The 13,685-nt window shown below is 39.1% G+C and overlaps 1 protein-coding gene across 4 annotated transcripts in view; it reads right to left on the bottom strand.

Moving 5' to 3' along the window:
• LOC121189265 (regulating synaptic membrane exocytosis protein 1-like) overlaps positions 1-13,685 on the bottom strand; it is an 84,750-nt gene that overhangs the window by 49,488 nt on the left and 21,577 nt on the right. For all 4 annotated transcript variants that reach the window (XM_041049218.1, XM_041049216.1, XM_041049217.1 and 1 more), the window contains exons 3-4: positions 8,412-8,622; positions 4,338-4,349 (exon numbers count right to left, since the gene is read on the bottom strand). In XM_041049218.1, coding sequence (XP_040905152.1) covers positions 4,338-4,349; positions 8,412-8,622 — 223 coding nt within the window. The remainder of the gene's footprint in view (positions 1-4,337; positions 4,350-8,411; positions 8,623-13,685) is intronic.

Raw genomic sequence — 13,685 nt, 5'->3', positions numbered from 1 at the left:
GTGTGTGCAGCAACAGCCAGGAGAGAGATGGCCCCCTTAAGACCAGTCAATGAGAGACGGACGTGGAGAGGGACGCAGCTAGCGAGACTGGCGATCAATAGTAATCATGAGGCGCTGTGGCGTTAACAGCAGATGACACATCGCTCAGGCTTTTCTACTGCGCTGCACCCGGACACAAAGCAACACAAAGCCATAATTCCTTGTAGGCTTAGATCAATACATATAGATTTGCACAAGTATCAGGCACATAGTAAGATTATTTTTTTTTAGGTATTTTTGCCTTTATTTGATTGCTCATTCCTCTCAAGGTGCAAGACTAACTTTTTAAGCCAAAAAGGCTTGCAAAGGGAGTTATGAGGGTTCCCTCAGCCAAGTTCTGTGTTACAGGTATTTAGACCCAGAGAAGAGTAAATGAGTGTAGCACCATAATGCACCAGAGAAGTAACCTTCATGAATTTCCTCCTGCTTTTAATGAAGAAAAAAACACATCTTACACTTTCTGAATTTCCAAGTTAAAAAAAAGAAACAAAGAAAAAAGAAACATGTTAAGAGACAAATTACAATTAGACAGTCTTCCAGTTGGTGCAATAGGTCCCACACTTTTTTTTGTCATTCACTCTTTGGGAAACCCAAAATATTTCAGCTCCCCCTCACTTTCCATGACATGTAATTTAATTGTATTTAAATCCACTGGCACCAAAAGGGGAGAAAACAGATGCAAAAGCTGCTGAATAAACACAGAATTTTACTGAAATACTATTATCAAGAACATGAACTGCCTGCATCTGTAAATGCAGGTTCTCAGTGGCTGTTCTGATAAGAACTGAAAGTTAAAATATCAGAAGATGTGCAAAAAATCTGAATCCTCTCAATCCACTCTTACATCTCCTGACAACATTTCAATCAGGCAATTATAAGTATCCTTTGTGTCTCATCCTATACAGGAAAGTTCGAAAATAGTGTATTTATAAAAACGACAAGTCTGGTTAACAGCATCAGTGGGCTGAAACCACCAATGGATGAATCAGAATTGGTCTAAAAATAGAAGTCTACCAGTGCTGAGTTATAGCCACATAAAAGCACAGAAGCCCCCCCCCCAACAGAAATACAGCCCTGGACATTACAATTAGAGCAAGGAGAGGTGTTAGTGAGCATGTGTGTGAGAGCGGGAGGGAAAGTAACACACAACACTCTTCTCTAGTCTCCCATGAGAGGAGGAATCAAGACTTCAAAAATGGCCCTTTCTGTGAGAAACACTTGGCGTCAGTGCAACATCACACACTCATCTCCCCACTAGAGCTCCACCATCGCTGCAGATAATGAGCCCTGAATATCATTAAATCAACCAGCCTGCATGCACCACACACCATGTATTGTTATGCCTCTTAAAACTTTATATCTCTAACCATCTCCCTTTAAAAATGTTCTTTGAAAAGCTTGACAGCACACTCATCACAATTCATCAAGTATACAATGAACACACTAGACACACAAGACTACATTAGTGAAAAAATGTAGGAGCTATTTATCTTCTTATTTTCATTTTAAGGTGTATGAAGTGGAACTGGTATTTTTGTAATGAAACCCAGTCTAAGAACATAACCTTGAGCAGTACAGCGTGTCGTGTGGTTAACTCCAAATGCCTTCATAGGCATGGTCATTTTTGGATAAACAACAATGTGGTAAAGATGACTTTAGACGAGCACATGGATGGAAAAAACTAACTGCTGTTTAACTTTGTTAAAATCACAAAGGGTTCTAATTCTAATACCCAGTGTTGCAGTAAATAATTATCTACCTTACAATATGGAAAGTAAAGTTACACCAGAAACATGTTTAATTTACTTCAGAGACCAATGAAATTTACGACATAACAGTGAGTTACAGACAGCAGACAGCTGTGTGATAATGTGATGACGTGATATCAAAAACATGTTTCTCTGTTGCAAAGTGCTGCTGTCCTTTAGGCTTTTTGAACCAAATACTGTTATAAATGCAAATTTTACAAACTAAAAAAGTGACAAACATGGTAATTAGCAAAAGCTAAAGAAACAACAATTTTGATGCACTGGGCAGCGCTGTAATTGTAGGCAACATGACTCCTCCTGGCCGAGAACTATATTTCTCAGAGAAATACACACAAAAGAATGACTCTGGTTTATTATAGTTTGAGCTATTAGGTTCAAATTGTGAACAAAAACTTAACTTAAAAAATGGGTAAGCCCAAGGAAGCCCCAAAAATGTTTTGGGCTTATTAAAATAAATGGGACCCCATGTTGGAACACATCTTAATGCATTCAATGGCTGAAGAAACAAAGACACAAAGCGCTAACTACATTCCTGGACACGCTGTGTGACAAAATGTGCTGCCAAACATTAATTTCAAGGACTCAAATAAATTTGCTTCAAATTATGGATCACTATCTGAGATGCCTATCATCTAATGGCGGTAACTTCTAGGAAGTTAAACTATACCTCTGTACACTACATATTACTGGGATGTGACTTCAAAGAAATTAGAAAATCCAGTTTTAAAAAGTACTTAATCAAAAGCAGAAAAACTGTTCGAGACAATACAACACACTGATAGACTACACATCATTTAAGCCCAGAATTACCCTTGCCAACAGTTTCATTTTAACTTTGAGTGTTTAGTTTGAGTGGAGTGGGAAAAGCAGGCAGAGTAACTTTGCACTTTTGGACCACTGTGCCAGGCAAGATTAATCAATCCTCAAGTAATTAAATGAATCCATGTCAAACAGTAATTCAAGCCCAGTCTGCTGTCCAGCTATACAGTCAGTGGTACATAAGGGTACCATTCTGCCAAAACTTTCTTCTTTGGAGCCAGTGATTGTTGTACCAAGCTTTAGCAAGGGAGTGAGACTGCTATGTACAGCACACCAAAGCACTCTTGGACAGCCGTGGCGTTCAAGCCCAGCCAAGTATCATCAAAGTGCCAGTTTGGCAGCTGCCCTGAGGGAAGGCAGCCAAGGCCAAGTAAGGTTCTAAACCTGACACAACTACATAAGCAGAGGAAGGTGTTAAAGGCATGTTCACCAGGAATGCTTCCCCAGCAGCATCATATCAGATGATTCTGCTAAACTCGTGTTTAATCAGTCTACATGACGATAAGGAAGTCTTCTTTACAGCAATGGAGCAGGCCAATACACAAACCCAAGAAACATAACTCACATAGGAGGATAACTCACATAACCCCGGTTTTGAAAAACCTGGATACGCTAGCTGGAGTGTTCCCATAGAAACCAGAATACTGTGACATGTAAACACTTCATCCAGGTTACTGATCATTCTCTGCTGGTGAAGAAATGAGGGGCTGAGATGCTGAGGAATGATCACACCTGCACACAGACACTCAGAAACCTGGATCCTGTTACGATCATGTACGAAGAATAAACAGGTTTCTTAATGTTCCATGTAAACGCCATCTAGTGCATATGCTCAAAACCAGGATATGACTCAAAACCGGAATACTTAAAGGGTGCAGTGACCTTTTAAGCTACTAAGCTATCTGCTGACAGTCAAAGATTGTAATCAAGGGTAAATGAAGACATCAGAGACTTGTCTGAATTTTAATTTTGTTCAGTTATCTTACTTGTGCTGTAGGATTTAGCTTAGCCAGTGACTATGTGTCTATGAGAAATGTTGAAGAAACTCACAGGTATGGATTAGTGTGAAGGAGGCAGATTGGCACTTTAAATGCCTTGTTGTTGGTGTTAAGTGTCATGCTCAAAGGCATTTTGATATATAGCCCACTGAAAAAAAATCTTCTACGTTAATTAAGTATCTTAAATCTTCTCAGTATAATGAGCATGTTCCTAGTCTGGGTTTGTATATATGGAGTTTACACATTCTCCTCATGTTCACATAGGCTTGCTGCCACGTCCTCCCACACGGTAGATTTTCTCTTGCAAAATCTAAAATTATTTTGGTCTGTCTACATGATCTCCCTCTGAGGTTCAGGTTGTTTCCTTGCTTGTTTTGTGAGGCTACAGAAATATCAGTAAGCATGGAAAAACCATGGATGAGCAGATTGTTTTAATCTAGTTGTGAGATAACGTGGTTTAGTATCTTGTTAAATCACAGCAGATGTCACATGACATTTTTAACCGTTAGTATCATTATGCTTCAACTCATACCACTTATAGTCATAGTAATAGACACATGGACAGACAGAAAGACTGATACATTCATGGAGCATGGTACAGGTACATTCACACATACATACATACTGTCTGAACCCATTAAGATGGATTGTCTTAAAGGTTGCAGGCAGAATTATGTAGTTCAGAAAAGAAAAAAAAAAGCACAGCACTCACCACTTTGTCTTGCTGCAGCCCAGTCAGCCATCCATGTATAATGAAAAGAAAGACAGAGAGAATTTGAGCAAAGATGATATCTGAAAGCATGGCAATGATCCAGCCTTACCAGTAACAAACACTGTAATACACAGATACTATATGTAAATATGAATATTTCAGAATCCAATAAAATTACAGTTACTGAAAAGAAAAGCATATGCAACAATTCTTTAAACATCAGATTTAAGTTGAAATGTTCCAACCAGGCAACGACACAGAAGTCAGTTCATGATTTGTTAAGGCAACTAAATGTACTTGCTTAACATTAATGGTTAAAAGAAAGCAATGTTAACAATGGGAAGAAAACAGGATGTAAATCATGGTCTCTGGTGTCAGAGTCAAATGCTTTGTCCTCTGAACCTTCCAACCCAAGACTTTCCTTTCTGGTACAGGAACAATAGTTAGGTAGACTAACAACATCACAGCGTGTCCACCTTTGCTGCTGGGACAGGACAGCCATTGTTGACACAACTTTCTTTCAAACAATTAGACGAGAGGATTGATACTAATTTCATGTCATGACATGTTCAAAGGAAGCTACTGCCAACCAAAATCTCTCATGCTCACTAATTAATGCATATTTCATTAGGTTAACAAATACACAAACAGATGTGAAAAAAAGAAGAGCTACATCAAGGGCAAATTTGCAGCTATCAGAAGCATCTACGTAATTTTAGTATTCAGAGTGGAGCTAGAACTAACCAGGTCATTGTGTGAAATACACCTATCAGCACCTCCAAAGCTCAGAAACACATACACAAACTGTTGTTTGTAAATCCATCCACCCAACGCTAGGTGTCCAGCAGCCCAGGGAAATCACTTTGCCTGGCTGTTGTTAGCCTACAAATGACAACAGCATTTTTACTGTTCTATTTTTACAATTCAGTTTGTGTACATATCAAACAGCTAACAACACCTCTCGGCTCCAGCTCCATACTTATGTATTGCATAGACGCGAGACTAGTATCAATCTTCTCATCTAACCTTGGAATAGAAAGCAAATGATCATGTTTCTGAAAGGTTAAAGTTTTCTTCTAATTGGCTGGACAAATACTCAGTGTTCATTTTTCCAAAAAAGACTATGTCACAGTCCAGACTATATTATTTTCCTTTAATAATTTTTCTCTTCAATAGTTATTGTAATTCCTTCTTTATTACTTACTTTTCTGAGTTTTCAGAAAAGTAATATTATAATATGAATATTATGAAATACTGCTACACTTAATCAATCACCAAAGTATCATTAATATGATAAGAACAGACTAAATAACAAGTCTGACAATAGTAAGTTATGTGTGAGGGTTTTGTCCAAAATATCTCCTGTGTGTGTGTGCGTGCGTGAGCAAAATCCACCTTTCAAAGATCTTCTCCCACTGAATGCAGGTGCCACCCACCTTAACACACCACACAGGACCCCCCCACCACCACCCTCCCCCCTCAGTTGAACTCTCTCCATGCCAGCCAGTAACTAATTAGGATGTACTTTTGAGTCTGTGTGTGTGTGGGTGTATGTGCATTCGTGAGGTCATTAAATGCCACACCGGTGATGTAGGGGTGGGAAAGGGGTGGGAGAGGGTACGTCACTTATTTCAGAGGGAGACTCACCTCCCAACACAAACACACACACACACACACTCACATACATCCTGCTGGGTGTGTATAGGGCACCTCCGGACCCCTGGGAGACCGAGACAGAGTGGGAGACCACCCCCTCTGTCGACAGCTCAGTCTAATGCCCAATTAACCTTTACCAGCTCCTGCCTGGGTCACACACATTCACAGGCACAGATCACATTCACACACATGGGTGGACACATAAACTCACAGTAACACACACAGATCTAATATACAGTAGATATCAACACACACCCAGAGCATACTATATAGACAGATAAACACACACATATGTGTCATGGCTCATCACCTACATATGACTTCCAACACCTGAGGCCTGATCAGACATGCATATCTACGCATGTGTGAACAGTTGCATGAACTATAAGGGTGTTTGTGTTTACTGAACCTCTGAGTGCACATTTGGCTTCCATGATGGATATGAACCCGAGCAGCCTCTAGAAATATGTTTTTGTAATGGGTGTCTGACTGCTGGAAACAGCACTCAACACATAACCTTTCCATTAAGACCAATTAATCTGTGCGTGCACACAGATTTTAACCGTGGGTTCACACCACTTGATGCAACTGTTAAAATTAGTGTAAATTCATTTATGCAGATAAAAAAATATATGTTTGTTTAATGAAACCAAAATCACTATACAAACAGAAAACAGAAGGTTTATTATGTTACAATTCAGTACAGTACAGTACAGTAGTTCTACATTTATATATTTATTTGTTTATATATGTCATGTGTCTGTATGTTAATGACGTGGGGCAGTACTGACCTCAATCTAAAGAAGGATTGGTCAGTGGAGTGTTGCTCACTAGTACAGCTGATAAAGAGATGAAGAAAACACTGATGATGTACAGCAGTTGCCTGGTTAGTGGTGTAACCCCCTGACCAATTCTGCTTTACAAGGAGGTTAGTTCCACCTTCTTAACATACAGTAAATTAATCACACCCAAAACATGAATAAATAAATGAAAGAGTAAACACATACACTGTATTTCATTTAATTATTTGTTTCTAGGGATGCACAGAAATGAAAATTCTTGACCGAAACCGAAAACCGAAAATGAGGAAACCAAGGCCAAAAACCGAAACACCAAAACACCGAAAGAAATTATTTTGCCAATTATTAGTACCATTGCATTTATGGCTATGATTGTGTACTAACCTCATTAAAAAAGGCATTGTGATTACATTTTCATTTTCATTCATACAAATTACTATGAATGTTTCAAAGAATAAATCAATTTAAACAAGATTGTAAAATTAAGTATGTTCTCTCATAAAAACACAAAGTGCATATAAGTCAAGTGCGTTTTAAATTTTTCGCTGTAGGCCTACAACATAATACTGTATCAAAACAAAGTTTGCCATAGTCCATATGTTAATCGTAGGCCTTTAACAACAACAAATGCACCAAGAGTTGCAGCGCTTTAAGTTAAGTTTTAAACTTCCTTGCCTTTAAAAAAAACGTCCGCCACAGACCGAGTGGGCGTGCTCGGAGGGATTTTCCTTTTCTGCGCTGCATTCCTCTCATATTCCGCACAGCGATCGAGATGTTTGGATTTCAGGTGTAAATTAAACCCGACGTGGAGAAATTCTTTGCAGATGCGCTCCCTCTTGAAATTTCGACAATACGTTTTGCAAATCGCTATCCGTGTGTCTTTCTCAGATTTACTGAAATCCGTCCACAGCGCGGACATGTTGGCCTTTCCAGACAAACTCGTACTGGCCGCGGTTTTCGCTTGCGTCATCACAACATCCGGTTTCGGCCATGTTGTTTCGGTGATAAAAGTCTTTCGGCCGAAAACCGAAAATGCACTTTTGGGCCATTTTCGGTGGCCGAAAATTCGGTGCATCCCTATTTGTTTCTATATCAAAATCAAATTTTCTATAGATCCCATACATTAAATTATCAAATGTGTGGATATATTATTTATTCCTTCGGAAAAATTCCAGAAACTTTGAAAACTTACAAGTAAAATTATATACAATTGTTTACACTAGAGGCCTTGATCATTTTTAGTTTAAGGCCTAAATGAGAAAAATGAGCTTGAGTTCACTCTGCATTCAGTTGCCAGTTTATTACATACACTCAAATATGTCAGCCCTATAATAAATCTTACCTTCATGAAGGTTGTAATGTTAGTAGTTTTGATTAATTGTAATTGTGGATACTGTAGTTTGAGAGGTGTTTCTAATATTTTGTGCAGCCCAATTTGGATCAGTGAGGACAGACTAAATATCAAAAGTTTAATGTGTATTAAAACGTTATTAAATTGCACTGGCAAAAACGGAAATGTGTAGTTTTAATATAAAAAATACAACCTTCAGTTATCAAAGTGGTTTTCTCAGTATATGTATTAATCAGACAAAACAGCCATAACAGAGCGCAGCCTTACCGTGTTGGATCGCAGGGATACTCGCCCCCCACAGCGGGCACAGAACTTGGTCTGGCAGTACGAGCACAGGTTCCCACATCCATCTGCAAACTTGGTCTTGTGGCAGATGCCGCAGGTTGGCGCGTCGTCCCGGTGAACGGCCGAACCCGCCGCCGCTGTGGCTTGCCGGATTACCGTCTCCCTGTAGCTGGACAATTGCTGCTGGATGCCTCTGGAAAAAAAAATAAAACAGGGTGGAGACGTGAAGACTTCTGCATCAGTGAAAGTTGATCATGTTACGAGTTAGAGTGAAGTGACAAAAATATGCAGCGTTAAAGTACACAAACTTCAACCATGGTGCTTGAACAGAACTGAATCTCCATCCCTCAACTTTCAGAGCTGAACTGCATGAAAACAGTTTTTGTAATTTTTCTGGAATCAGCACCCAAACAAGTACAAGTGTGTTGCAGTGAGGTAACAGGCTTGGTTTGAACTTTGCTCTCAAGCTCTCTTTTTTTCATTTTAATGAACTTCGTCAATTACTTTTCATGTGTAAAACCGAGAACACTGCAATGCCTGTGAGGAGAGACAAACATATTTTAACATTTAAACAATTATCCTGTCTCACCCTCTCAACCACAGCAACCAGTGTGGCTGTTCAGAACAGTCATGAACACTTTTACCTACAGTCTGCAGCCATGCTTGGATCTTTGTCAGGCTGAACTTATGGGCACAGTAGTGCTTTGAGTTAGTGCTAATATCAGTATGCTAATACTGTATGCTATGCTGAAATGAACATCTGTCTACTCTGTTGGTTGTAACCAGAAAGCAAAGGAGACCATCGTTGCATTAAGTCCAGTCAATATCACTGTTCTTCGTACTGTGTATTTTGGTGCAATCAACTTTTTTGTGTCTGCTGTTGTTTCAGGCCGCTCTGCCGACACAAGAAACTCTTCTAATCGATATGTGAAACAAAGGGGAAGAGTATTGGTTTTATCTAAGGCGTTACAGTATGTTGATTAATTGGATTTCACACTGTGGAGATTGAGGAGAGAGCAAACAGAGGGGAAACAGACCAAAGAGGGGAGGAACTGATGGGCTGAGAATCACAGGAGGAGAGGAGATATATATTTTTATCCAACCTGGTCTGGGTCGTTATTCTGACTTTCATTTGAGCAAATAACCAACCACTCCGCTCCCCGCCATCCTCAAACCAAGGCAACGAAATCAGATATCACACATAACATGTTGTGTACATGTACATATATAACAAAATAAGTTATAATGAGGACAATACAATACAGAGTAACGAAGGAGGAGGGGAGGAGGAGAGGAGGGAGAGAAAGAGTAGATAGGAAAAAAAAAGAAGTGACCCTCACTCACATCACTACCTTGCTTTAAAGAGCCAAGGGGAACATATATAAAAGAGTCCCGAAGTGATTTAATCCATTATTACAGTGAGAAGCATCAGGGCATCGAAGCGGCACAAAAAAAAAAAAAATCCAACACAAACACATTACACACCTCCTTCATTCTACTGTGTTCAGTCGTTTTATGTTAGTGTGTGTAGATTCTGAAGAATTTTTGTTTAAAGTGTTTTCTACCACCTGATCATTCATCTAACCCAAGAGAGTGGCAAATTAAATTCTTCATTTCATGTCAAAAGCTAAACTGTTCCTTTTGTTTTCTCTTACTTCAAGTCTAACAGAAAACAATATATGAAATATAAAACATTTCTCAAAAACTAAACACTAAAGAAAACAATGATCTGATTCATTAAACATTTCAAAGCTCACTGTTGCAAATCCAAATTTTTATTTCACAGGGTTTGAGGAGGTAGCAGAGCCATGCTGGACTACAAGTGTAAAATGAGCCCTGACATTCTCACAATCAGTCTCTGCTCAGTCAATCTGCTCCAAAAAGTAAAGAGCATTTAACCTGATATGATATTTATAGCACTGAACATAATTAGCTTGCTGTGGCTGCACTACAGTACTTACAGACTGGGAGTTAGCGATGAAGCCTCCTCCCCCATCAGCTCAGCCCTTAAAACTACAAATCCCAGCAGTGAAAGCCAGAGAAAAGGAAGTCCAAGATCCAGTCATTTGATGGAGATCTCAACATTGCTCCTTTGGGTGCAACAGGACAAACTGTGCCTCTAAATACACCTTGAAGAAAACCCTCCAGAGGCTCCAAGGACCCAGTGGGTGAAACACAACCTGCCCCTGGAAATGTTAACACCTGCACCACGCACGCACACACACACACCCCATCTCTACTCTTGTAATCTTTACACAAAAATATTGCATTAACGTACACACATTTGCAAAATAACACACACACACATATACAAACTGTTGATGACATTAAATACACACACACACACACACACACACTTCCTGGGAGCAACAGCCAAAGGTCACAGAGAGGTCACCTGCTGCTACAGCACCACAGGATTTACTTCCTGATCCGTGGCTCTCACTGTGTTTGCCCCAACCTCTGGCTCACAGCCTAACAGAGTCAAACCAATATACGGTACAGGATTGATATATGGAGCCAGGGTGATTGATTATATGTTTATTGTACAGTTGATCAATTTTACATTGGTTGTTCATGGGAAGCCTTTAAACTGAATTGAATCTAGTGATTTTAGAATATGAGGGGTTATGTTTAGTTTTTATTAGGATTATTGGTGTCTTATTTGTTCTTTTAGAGGCATTATTGTTGATGATCTGTGGCTTTAATCCAAAAGAGCTTCTATGGGTATTAGGCTTAATAAATCCACGTTGGCTGGATGTAACGACTCAATATTAAATGCACAGGGGGACTCAGTGTATTCCCTCCGTCCCTCCATCGTCATTTTCTTATTGGGTTCATCGAGTTCTTTGATTATTTCCCAAACTCATCCCAGTCTGACGTCCTTTGCCTCTTTATGATTTAGTTTTTTCTGGTTTATTTATCCAATTCCTATTCCCTCTGTCACTATTCTGCATTTTCCTGTGTGGCAAAAATCTGCAGCAAACAAAAGTGTAATGCAACTTTATCTGGCAACATACTGCATTGAGCAGTTACATGTGCAGGTGAACACACTCGGCATATTAGATATTAGCTTATTGTTTACTTCTCAAACATCTGTAAAAAGTTTCCAGAGTTGTTATTTTAAAAACCAGAGTGCAGCGTCTTGGTGTTTCATAAGCCTTCAAAACCCAGCAGCAACATTCCAGTAGGCCTTATTATGGACCCAACTAGAACTCAACAATGTGTCCCATATCAGGGGAGTCCTGAAGGACACAAATAGAACAATCTACACCTCAGCGTCCTCGTGATTTCCAGTCCCTGGTTTGCATGAAGACCAACCACCAGTAAAGATCAGATAAAAGACATTAAGAGGTGGTGGGATTATCTGTACTATAAAGTACATGATAAATTCAGTATCAGTGAAACTCCCTGCAGCTATTTCTGATTAAGAGCACATATCATATATCATATCAAAACAGTGAATTGTATGTGCAGGAAGTGTTTAGTTTCACTGATTGTAGATTAACACTATGAAAAAAACTTGGCATAGTCGAAGGATTTAGAGTAAATTACTGACAACAGCATGTTAACACCAGAAACGACAGTAAGAGAGTAGTGTCTATGAGATCTCATTGTGCTGTATTAATGGAATTGTTGCTGTGAAAATGTTCATTATATGGTGAATTTATCAAGACAACTGTTGAACATGGAAGAAGTTTGCATCACCAGTAAACAGCATCAAGGGCAAAGTTAAATGGGAACAGATCAGGAAACAAGGACACATCATGATAAAACATACTTTCTACAAAACAGGAGATTGTTGAAAAGGTCCTGTATCTAATATAAGCTAATTTCAGATAAAAGCCAGCAGATGAAGTAAATACATTTTATAATTTATAGTGTTCAGTCTTAAAATGCAGATTTTAAGGGTGGAAACAGCTAACAAAGTGATATCCAAACACAGTATTAGCATGGAGCTCACTATCCTTTAATGTAACGTTTTCACTCAATATAGTGAGTATGGGACTCCTGTCATTTAACAAAATATACAGTATTTGTGACAAGCTAGTCCCCTAAACACATCCTAAATCGTTAGCATATAACAACACTCATGCTAGCTTGAGCTAGCATTATGTTGAGGCAATCTCAAGGTTTCATTCAACACAGAACGTGCTAAACAGTTAGCATGTCACCCACTTCCATTCAGTTTACAAGAGTGAGTTCATCCAGTGTTTGGGTGCTCTTTATTCATGATACTTCCATGGTCTATACGACAGTCTACATAAAAAGCTTTTGAAATTAGAGGTAGAATTAGATGCACATTGACATGATGATAGCTTGAAAAATAATAATAGCTAATGATGAAGCTAGTTAGACTTTGTTACATCTAGTTTTAATTCATTTTTTAAACTTGACATCATCTACGAAATTCAAGCAATTTTTCGAGCTTGTAGCTACTTCTTCAAGCATTGACTCCGTATGCTAAGCTGAGATAAAGAGCCAACAATTGACTGGGGATGTGTGTCATTTGATGTCCTTTCCCCTCAGTCAGCAGTAACCATGTAAGAACACACAATGTAACATAAAAGTGGTGTGTTACCCTTGTGTTTTTGCATGGTTTTGTGTGTGTGTGTGTGTTTTGCAATGAATTTGGCGAAGTAGGACATCCTTGAGAAGCGAACAATGAGAACAGGAGCAGGAAATATATCAAGTGCATTTCCCCCAATCAGTCAACAACAACAAGCCATCGAATTCCCTCTTGCAGGTGAGGAAAAAAAATCTTTACCACATCAAATAACACTGTCAGGAAATGTATGGAGGGGGCTGGCAGATCATTATGAGAACAAGACAGGGAGGAGGATTGAGTGAAAGGAAGGAGAAGAGAGGCAAAAAGATGGGGAGCGAAAGAGATCAGAGAGAAATGTACAGTGTGACAGAGAAACAGATCGCGAGCTCATTAAGGAAATGCTGCAAAATATCCATATTCAAATGCAGTAAGACACAAGGTTAAACCAAAGTGAGAATAAAAGCTTCACTTTCCAATGTAAACACACACAATAAAAACACACGTCCTCCACTTTCCCATCAAAACATTCAACGCCTTTGCTCTTAAACAACAAACCCATTGTGTGTGTGTGTGTGCCTGTGTGTGTGTGTGTATCTATGTGGGTGCATATATACATATTTTAAACAAATGGTCCACAACTCACAGCAGGAAACAGCATTAATATAAAGTGTCTCATAATTAAGCTGAGCAGAACTAACAAGCTCTGCACT

The sequence above is a fragment of the Toxotes jaculatrix genome, chromosome 11, assembly GCF_017976425.1.
Source record: "Toxotes jaculatrix isolate fToxJac2 chromosome 11, fToxJac2.pri, whole genome shotgun sequence".
Classification (NCBI taxonomy): Eukaryota; Metazoa; Chordata; class Actinopteri; family Toxotidae; genus Toxotes; species Toxotes jaculatrix.
The sequence above is the reverse complement of the archived record's forward strand: the minus strand, read 5'-3'. Positions and strand labels throughout refer to the sequence as shown.